The sequence below is a fragment of the Hipposideros armiger genome, unplaced genomic scaffold (genome assembly GCF_001890085.2).
Source record: "Hipposideros armiger isolate ML-2016 unplaced genomic scaffold, ASM189008v1 scaffold_291, whole genome shotgun sequence".
NCBI classification, from domain to species: domain Eukaryota; kingdom Metazoa; phylum Chordata; class Mammalia; order Chiroptera; family Hipposideridae; genus Hipposideros; species Hipposideros armiger.
In genome coordinates, this window is record NW_017731641.1 from 2,376,727 (window position 1) to 2,386,149 (window position 9,423).

At 40.4% G+C, this 9,423-nt stretch overlaps 1 protein-coding gene across 1 annotated transcript in view; it reads right to left on the bottom strand.

The window, feature by feature from the left end:
• CCDC15 (coiled-coil domain containing 15) overlaps positions 1-9,423 on the bottom strand; it is an 87,284-nt gene that overhangs the window by 32,149 nt on the left and 45,712 nt on the right. The window contains 4 exon segments of the mRNA XM_019658888.1: positions 4,582-4,588; positions 5,214-5,218; positions 5,220-5,333; positions 7,264-7,371. Of these exon segments, the coding sequence (XP_019514433.1) occupies positions 4,582-4,588; positions 5,214-5,218; positions 5,220-5,333; positions 7,264-7,371 (234 nt within the window).

Here is a 9,423-nt window from a genome sequence, read left to right on the forward strand (position 1 = left end):
AGTGAAGCAACGTCCTCCACACCTAGACTGAAGAACAAAAGGACAGCAACTTGTCTGTTCCCCTTCCCCAATTCCCCAATGCTGTTCCCCTCCCCAAATTCCCCAATAAAAAAATCTTTAAAAAATATACATATATTACAGAAACACATAAGAATAAATTTTGACCTTGGATTAGGCGATGGTTTCTTAGCTATGACACCAAAAACACAAGCCACAAAAGAAAAAGTAGATAAACTGGTCTTCATCAAAATTAAAAACTTTTGTGCTGCAAAGGAAACCATCAAGAAAGTGGAAAGACAACCCACAGAATGGGAAAAAACATTTGCAAATTATATAACTAATAAGGAACCTATAGGTAGAATATATTAAGAACTCACATAACTCAATAATCAAAAGACGACCCAATTACAAATTGGGCAGAGAATCTAAGACAGTTTTCCAAAGAAGATATACAAATGGCCAATAAGCACATGAAAGATGCTCATCATTAACCATCAGGAAAATATAAATCAAAACCACAATGAGATACTACTTCACACCCATTAAGATAGCTATAATTAAAAAGACAGGTAATAACAAGTGTTGGTGAGGATGTAGACAAATTGGAATCCTCATACGCTGTTAGTTAGAATGAACAATAGTGCAGCCACTCTGGAAACCAGTCTGGCAGTTACTCAAAAGGTTAAGCACAGAGCAGCATATGGCCCAGCAATTCCACTCCTATGTATATACCCAAGAGAAATGAAAACATATCAACAAAAAACTTGTACACAAATAGTCATAGCAGCATTATTCATAAAAGCCAAGAAGTGGAAACAATCCAAATGTCCATCAACTAATAAATGGATAAATAAAATATACTAAATACATAGAATGGAATATTATCCAATGGATAGGAATGAAGTACTGCTACGTGCCACGAGGTCGATGAACTTTGAAAGCATGATGCTCAGTGAAATAAACCAGTCACAAAAGCCACATACCGTATAATCCCATTTATATGAAATGCCCAGAAAAGGCTAATCTATAGAGACACAAAGTAGATTAATGGTTGCCTGGGGCTGGGGTGGGGGTGAGGGGAAAAGGGGCTGCTAATGGGTACAGGACTTTTTGGGGTGATGAAAATGTCCTGAAATTGGTTGGAGCAATATTTGCACAACCCTTCGAATATACTAAAACCACTGAACTGTACACTTTAAAAGGATTAATTGTATGGCATGTTAATTACAGTCAATCCTCATCATTCGCATATTCCTTATTTGTGAACCCACCTATTGGCTAAAATTTATTTGTAATCCCAAAAATCATTACTGCCGGTGCTTTTGTGGTCCTTTGCAGACAAGCAAAGAGTTGTGAAAAATTTGAGTTGCCAGCTGTGCATATCACCAGCTGAGGTTGAACAAGGCTTTGTTTCAGCTTTCACATTGTAAACAGGTATGAAGATATGTTTAGTGGCAAGTTTTTTGCATTTTTGCATTTTGTTGGTAATTTGCTGTTTAAAATGTTACTATCTAATATTTCTAAGTATTAGAAGGCTGTGATGTATCTTATCGAGAAAATACTTGTATTTGATAAGCTTTATTCAGGTATGTGCTACAGTGTTATTGGCTCTGAGTTCAATGTAAATGAATCAACAATATATTTTAAATGAGGTGTCTTTAAATAAACATACACATAAAACAAGGTTAGGTATAGGCTGGTTGACCAAAATGTTGTAACCAGAGGCTCACAGGAGCCTAACCCTGTACCTTCCCCAGGAGCAAGGTGGTTGGTTCAGTATCTGCTAATTCAGTGTTTGAGGCAATTTTATAGAACATTAAGTACCATAAGTAACAAGAATTGACTGCATATCTCAGGGGTCAGACCGAAGAGCCACTGGGGATCAGCAAACTGCGGCTCACAAACCATATGCGGCTCTTTGGGTACGTACATGTGGCTCTGAAGTAAAATTGAAAATGAAAATAAAACTATCATAGTTTCATTTATAAAATTTTTAAAGGACATTATNTTATAAGTAGCCATCCACAACTGCTATAACATTCTAGGCCAGGGGTCAGCAAACTGTGGCTCATGAGCCACATGCAGCTCTTTGGGTACGTACATGTGGCTCTGAAGTAAAATTGAAAATGAAAATAAAACTATCATAGTTTCATTTATAAAATTTTTAAAGGACATTATTCACATAATGGTGATTATGTAAAAATATATTTATGGCTCTTGAATAATTTTTAAATTGTGAGGGATAGGATTGGCTCTTCCAGGGGTCAGCAAACTTTTGGGATGGAACGTACCCAAAGAGCTGCATGTGGCTCGTGGGCCGCAGTTTGCCAACCCCTGGCATATCTCAATAAGGCTATTAGTTTTAAAGTTATTTATTTATTATAGATAAAATCAGAAAATGATACGTAGCAAAAGGCTAATGGTGGTTCTCTCTGGAATTTTTGTGGGTTTTTTTTTTTAATTTCTGTTTGTGTTTACTTTTACTACAATAAAAATGATATTATTTTCTGCTTTCAAAAACGTAAGAAAAACTGGACTGCCAGCCCCGGCAAAGGAGTAAGTCCACTACTGGCCTGTAGCTAAGATTTCCGAGAAACACAGCCCATGGGACCTGGAGAGTGCAGGGGGTGGGTATGAAGAGAAGCAAGCTAGATTTGTGTTTTGTTTTTTTTAGCTGAGCTATCCTGCCACCTGTTGGCAGCTCAGCAGCTGCTCAGCTCGGGCCGGGACTCGAACCGGGACTCGAACCGCTGTTGCTCAGAGCTCACACTCTTGAGCGAGCTCTTAACCAACTGAGCCACTCAGTCAGGCCCTAAGAGAAGCAAGCTAGAGAAGTGGCTCCCTTCATTCTGTGTATGCATACTGGCACATGGCTCAGAGTCACCCCTGAGCTGTACAGGCACAGCGTGGACCGAAAGAAGCACGAGCCTTTGGGAACCAAACTAACCCAGGAGCCACTGTTCACAGGAGGTGAGAAACAACTGATAGTCTGAACTTGACCAGGTTGGCTGCCTGCTGGAAGAAAAGAGACAAACAAAAAAGAAGCACCCTTCTTTAGGGGATTTTAACAGGAGTCAGTGTCTTACAATATAATACTCAAAGTTGGACCCAGAGAAAAGGTGACAAGAGAATCCAGAAATTGTGTCCAAAGAGAGACAACTCCTCCTCTGCGACAGTAGGAAGAGGGAGAATGGCAAGAAAATAAATGGCTGCGGCAGTTATTGCTTCTATTTTCTTTATGAAAGCCGGAGATGGGGGAATGGCAAGAACTTTAAGGGGTGTTTAAGGTTTGAATTATCAGTGTGGGCCATGGGAGATGGAGGTGACAAGGAGCAGGCAAGAAAAATACTAAGCAGCACTGGGGACCCAGCTGGGATTGTAAGCGCTAGTATGGACGTGGTTCAAATCTACACGAATGAAGTATTTTCTCCCATAAAGCTTGATTATTTGGGAGACTGAAAGGAGAAAGGGCTGATCCAGGGCTGAGAATTTTCAGGGCTGGCATGGCAGAAAGACAAAGAAGGATGTGTCCACAAAGCTGTGCCCTCTGCTGAACAGCCAGGGTTAGGGATCCCTCTTCTGTGCTCAGTTAATGCCCGATGAATCCTCTAGCACGAGTTGTGCTGCTTCATAACCATCTGCTTATGTGTCAGTCTCTCTTCTTTAGAAATTTGAGTGCTGTGTCTTGTTCACAGCTGTATCTTTGATAGTTAGTACCTAAATAATTGCTAACACCTAACAGGTGCTCAATAAGTGTTTGAATGATTGACTAATTCATTCAAAATGTATTTAGCGAGAGACTCCCAGGTACCAGCACTGTGCTAAGGGCTGCCCCTACACTGGTAAACAAAACAGGTGTGGTGCTTTCCTTGTGAAGCTTACAGACCAGTGGAAAACATGCATATAAGTAAATAATTACAACATGTTTTGTGTACTGAGAAGAAAGCAGAATGCAGGGATAAAGAGAAAGAGAAGAGGGGAGAACTATTTTTGATAAGGTGCTCAGGCAGTCTTTCCTAAGGAGCTGACACTGTAGATGAAACTTGAAGGATGAGAAAGGACCAGCTTTGTGAAGAAAACAGGGAAGAATGTCCAGGTAGAGGAAAAAAACACATGCAAAAGACCTGAGGCAGGAAAGGCCACAGCACATTTCAGAATATACCAAGGGTGCCAAAAAAATGTATACAAGTGGACACTGGTCAACGTTGCTCAAGCAGTAGTTCGCTATAATTAGAAGTGTCTGGACACTGATGGTAACCACTTTGAGCACCTCTTATAATTGCAGAAGTCAAACGTGACTTGTATTCATCTTTTATTATCGGTATATATTGAGTATTACAATTTTAATACAGTTTTCCTTTCTTAAAATATGTATGCATTTTTTTGGCACCCTCTGTATAAGTGGCCATGCAGAATAAAACATGACAGCATACCCTTAGGCCAACCTTACAGACCCAAACTAAAATACACAAAAGAGCTGCAGTTTAGTTCTGGAAACCTCAGCCCAAATCCTGCTTTCTGCCTGTATGCCTCCTTTTCTTTCTGCTGTCTTAAAAGCGCCAAGAGGAAATTTCTCTTAATCTCTTTCCTATATCGTAACACTGCTGGTTGCCTGAAGGCTGTTTTTAAAATAACATAAAACCACAAGATGGAAATTATCCAGACAGCAGTAAAATTCTAATGGCAATAAACTAGACTTCAGTTAAGGAACGGGGTAGGCCAGGGTATTTGAACGTTTTTCTTGAAAAACTATTGATCTTAACTCAATACACCAAAACTTAGGCAATATGACATAACCCTAACAAGCTCCAGCCCGGGCTCTGAATAGTTTATTTCTTGATGATCTGCCTTATGCATTACCAGCTTACTGTTGGAGGTCAGGTCCTGGCCACTGGGTGGACGATCCTCCTGACCCCTCGACCCTTCCCCCTCAGAAGCCAATCGTTTCTTCTCCTCTCACACCATAAAAGACAATGGCCACCAGAAATGCCCCTTTTCTAAAGACATAAATATAGTTTTTCCAATAAGCAACAAGCACTCCTGACAATACCGTAGGTTTCAGTGAGAACTCAAGAGTAATCTTAAGTCGGGATAGGTTTTACACACAGGATAGGTTTCTTGTTTTAAAACAAGAGTCTGCTTTTGGCTCCATCTGACCACTCCCAGCTCAGTAAGTGCCTATGATCTGGTTTAAACTCTATGGTCTGCACTACCTGTCTTCTGCTGGAAGCCTCTCTCCGGTGCTTGGGTAGAGGATGCTGGTGGTGATCCAGAAGCAAATCTCGCCATCTTTCAGCTGTCCCAATAGACGATTGCTGCCTGGAGTATAAGCCCTAAAAGACACCAAATTGGATGAGCAGTGAGATAATGCTGGTGAAAATACTGCTGGCTGCAGTGAGAGCCCTGAGGTCATCTACATAGGTCAGGAGAGTCAGATACGTTATGGCATGAAAGTAGACATTACACTGCTCACCACTATTGTGGATCTTAACAGTATCTACAAAGCAATTGTAAGTTTTTTCATCTATAAAACAAGGATAATAATAGAGTCTATTTCCCAGGGTTATTGTGAGAATGGCTACAAAGTTCTAGAACAATTTTGGCTATGGTAAGTGCTTAAGAATATAAGCTGTTATTCATAATAATATTAATATTGATAGTATTAATAAGAGATAACACTGTCGTTCTCATCATCACTGTTGCTGGTAGCACAGCTCTGGCAAGCCCAGGTCAAACTCTAATTTACTTTCTGCTGCTTACTCTTTACTACATTACACTCTACCTGCTCTCTGGCAGAGGCTGGATCCTGAGTTTCATGTAAGACATATTCATGGCACTCCCGAAATAACTCCTTTCTGCATCTCTCATCTGTCATATTACGTGAGGCCTGCCCATAGTTCCTGTGCTAAAAGACAATGGAAACATTGGAATATCAAGAGTCCAGGCAGGAGCACCAGGCCAGGGCAACAGAAAAAGCTTCAGTGAAGAGGCCCAAAGTGGTGTCAGTATGTCAGAAAAGTGTGATACATCACAGAACAAGATGATATTATATCTTTGCCCGTTGTTAATACCTTAATGCTAAGCCCCTGGAGCAGTTACTATGCTGCCCTGTCAATCTTGAGCCAAAACCGAAGCAATTAACTCGTTGCTACTTCTCACGACAGACAGTGCCTCTAACTTATTCTCTGGGAGATGCTAGGTCTTCCCTACTGGGTGAAACATGCCAGTGGCACTCCAGAAGCAATTCCTCTTCCAAACTCCCGTCTCTCAAAAGATGAGGGTTGCTTGATATACTTGTTTTAAAGGAATAACAAAATACAAAACTAATTGCTTAAGCAGAAATGATGGGCTAGTGACAATAATGTAGACTTCAGTGACAACCCCAGAATGATGATACTAGGGGAGGATAATATAACAGTTAGGGGTGTGCGTGTGCGTGTGTGTGTTTAATATAAAATGTCTAAGCATACATCAAAGTAGGGAGAAAAACAGTATAATGAACCCCAAGATACCCATTACCCAGCTTCAACAATTAGCAACGTTGTTTTTTCATTTATCTCTTCTCCCACTTTTTTCCTGGAATATTTCAGAGCAAATCTCAGATTATTCTTGTTTTTTTTTTTTTTTTTTTTTTTTTTTTTTTTTTTTTTTTTTGCGTGGGACAACTCTTAATTCAGCAACACATTCGAAAGAAGGCAATAAGGCAATATTTTTTATAATGTTGCTAGCATTTTCCTAAGGTAAAGCGAGAAAACAGGCTTGTGTCATTTCTGCTAGTACTCCTACTTGGTGTCCCCAATAACTGCACAAATGCTAAAGGTGGTAAAGTTCAGAAAGTTTTGAGGCAGCAAACAGCATGTTTTTCTCCATCATAATGGGTTTTCAAACTGGATGCCTGGGTTTTGGTGTACTGCTTCAGTTGTCCAGGAGCAGAATCCCTTCAGTATTTATAAGACAATGTATTATATAAGGGCCTAATTAAATATGCTAAAGGACTTGAGTTTAACAAAACAATTTACTATTAGTCAATCAATGTTATATAAAACCTGTCTCTTGTTTACCCCAAATAATAGAGGTATGCTTTCTCACCTGGACTTATTTTGAAAAAATGGAAGAGATTATATTCTCAGCCTAACTCTAGAAGCCTTAATTCTATGTAGCCTATATACAAGCTAGCTTGACAAGCTCCAGCCCAAATCTTAAACAATTTCATCTCTGTTAACTCTTTTGGAAAGTGACAGTCCTCCCTGTATTCTGCTCTACCTGGTCTCCAGAGGAGGCTTGGACCTGGATTTGAGGGAAAACATACTGATCATACTCCAGAGGCAATTCATCTCTCACTCTCTCTTCTCTCATAAAAGATGACAGCTGCTTGGAAAACAAAAACAGAAAAGAAACTGCCTAACCAGAGCAACATGCTAATCATACTTCTCATTATTCACAGTGGCCAAGACATGGATGATTAGATAAAGATGCAGTACATATATATAATGGAATATTACTTGGCCACAGAAAAGATGAAATAATGCCATTTGTGACAACAGGGATGGATCTTGAGGTTATCATGCTAAGCGAAGTAAGTCACACAGAAAAAGTCGAGAACCATACAACTTCACTCATATGTGGGATATAAAACTGAAAGCAACAAATAAGACAAAAAACAAAAACTCATAGACACAGACAAGTTTAGTGGTTACCAGAGAGTTGGGGGGAGGTGAGAGGTAGAAAAGGATAAAGGTAGTCAAATATATAGTGATGGAAGGAGATTTGACTTTGGGTGGTGAGCACAATGCAATATACAGATGTATTACAGAATTATACACTTGAAACCTATATAATTTTATTAACCAATGTCATACCAATAAATGTAATAAAAAAAATACTGTAGGCTTCAATGTGAACTCTAGGGAAACAGTACCAGGTGAAGACATTCTGATACATTTTGATTTGAACAAGGATGTTACACTTTTAGCCCAACTCTTTAGACTTTAATTTTTTTTTTTAAAGATTTTATTGGGGAATTGGGGGAGGGAACAGCGTTGAGGAATTGGGGAAGGGGAACAGACAAGTTGCTGTCCTTTTGTTATTTAGTCTAGTTGTAGAGGACGTCACTTCACTGGCCCATGTTGGTATTATCATTGCGCTCTTCCCAGGTGAGGCAGTCACTTGCCGGCCATTGGACAGCCACTCACAGCACCTCACGGCAGCTCACGCTGGCTGCCGGCCACTCACGGTAGCTCGCTGCAGCCTACGCTGTTGCTGGTGACTCACGGCAGCCCAGCTCCAGGTTGATCTGTTGTTCACCATCTTAGCTGTAGAGGGCACAGCATCACTGGCCCTCATGTGGGATCCGAACCAGTGCCCTGCTGGCGTCCCAAGCAAACTCTTAACCAACGCACCACTCGGCCGGCCCAGTAGACTTTAATTTTTAATCCTAAAACATGTACAGAATGTTCTCACATTTTAAGCATTGGGTCTTCAGAAAAATCATGATGCATGCTTGCAACAGATAGCGCTAGTTCATTTTTGGAAGTACTAGAGTCATTCGCATCTATGTTATTAGTATGTCATTTGACAGCTGACAGTTCTAGCTTCATTCTAATAAAAAACTGAGCGATTTGGTTGAGTTTTGGAGATTTTACAACAAGTTGGAGATGGAAGACCAAACTGCATTTTTGCCATATTTTACTGTTTTACTTCCCTAAAGGGAAGAACACGCATCAAGCTTGTGAAAAGTTGCATCAAGTTTACAGTGACAATGCTCTACAAGAACATCAGTGCCATTAATGGTTCACGAAATTCCGTGCTGGTGATTTTGATCTCAACAACACTCCTTGGTCAGGGAGGCCCACCGAGGTTGATGATGACAAAATAAAGGCTTTGATCAAGTCAAACTCACGTTACACGACACAAGAGATTGCAGAAACATTGAACATCCATCATTCAAGCGTTCACGACCACCTAAAGAAGCAAGCTCGATATTTGGGTTCTGCAAGAACTCAAAGTTCATTTGACGGCGCATATAAACATCTGCAATGTGCTCATTAAACGTGAGGAAAATGATCCTTTTTTGAAGCGACTGGTAACTGGTGATGAGAAGTGGACTGTTGACAACAATGTGGTGCGCAAACGGTCTTGGTCCCGACGTGATGATTCGCCTCAAACGACATCGAAAGCAGACATTCATCAGAGGGAGGTTATGCTCTCAGTGTGGTGGGATTTTAAAGGTGTCATGTTGTATTTTTGTTTTTGTGGGGTTTTTTTAAAGATTTTTTTATTGGGGAACTGGGGGATGGGAACAGTGCTGGGGAATAGTGGGGAGGGGAAAAGACAAGTTGCTGTTGTTTTTTTGTTCTTCAGTCTAGTTGTGGAGGACGTTGCTTCACTGGCCCAAGTTGGCACCATCATTGCGCTCTTCCCGGG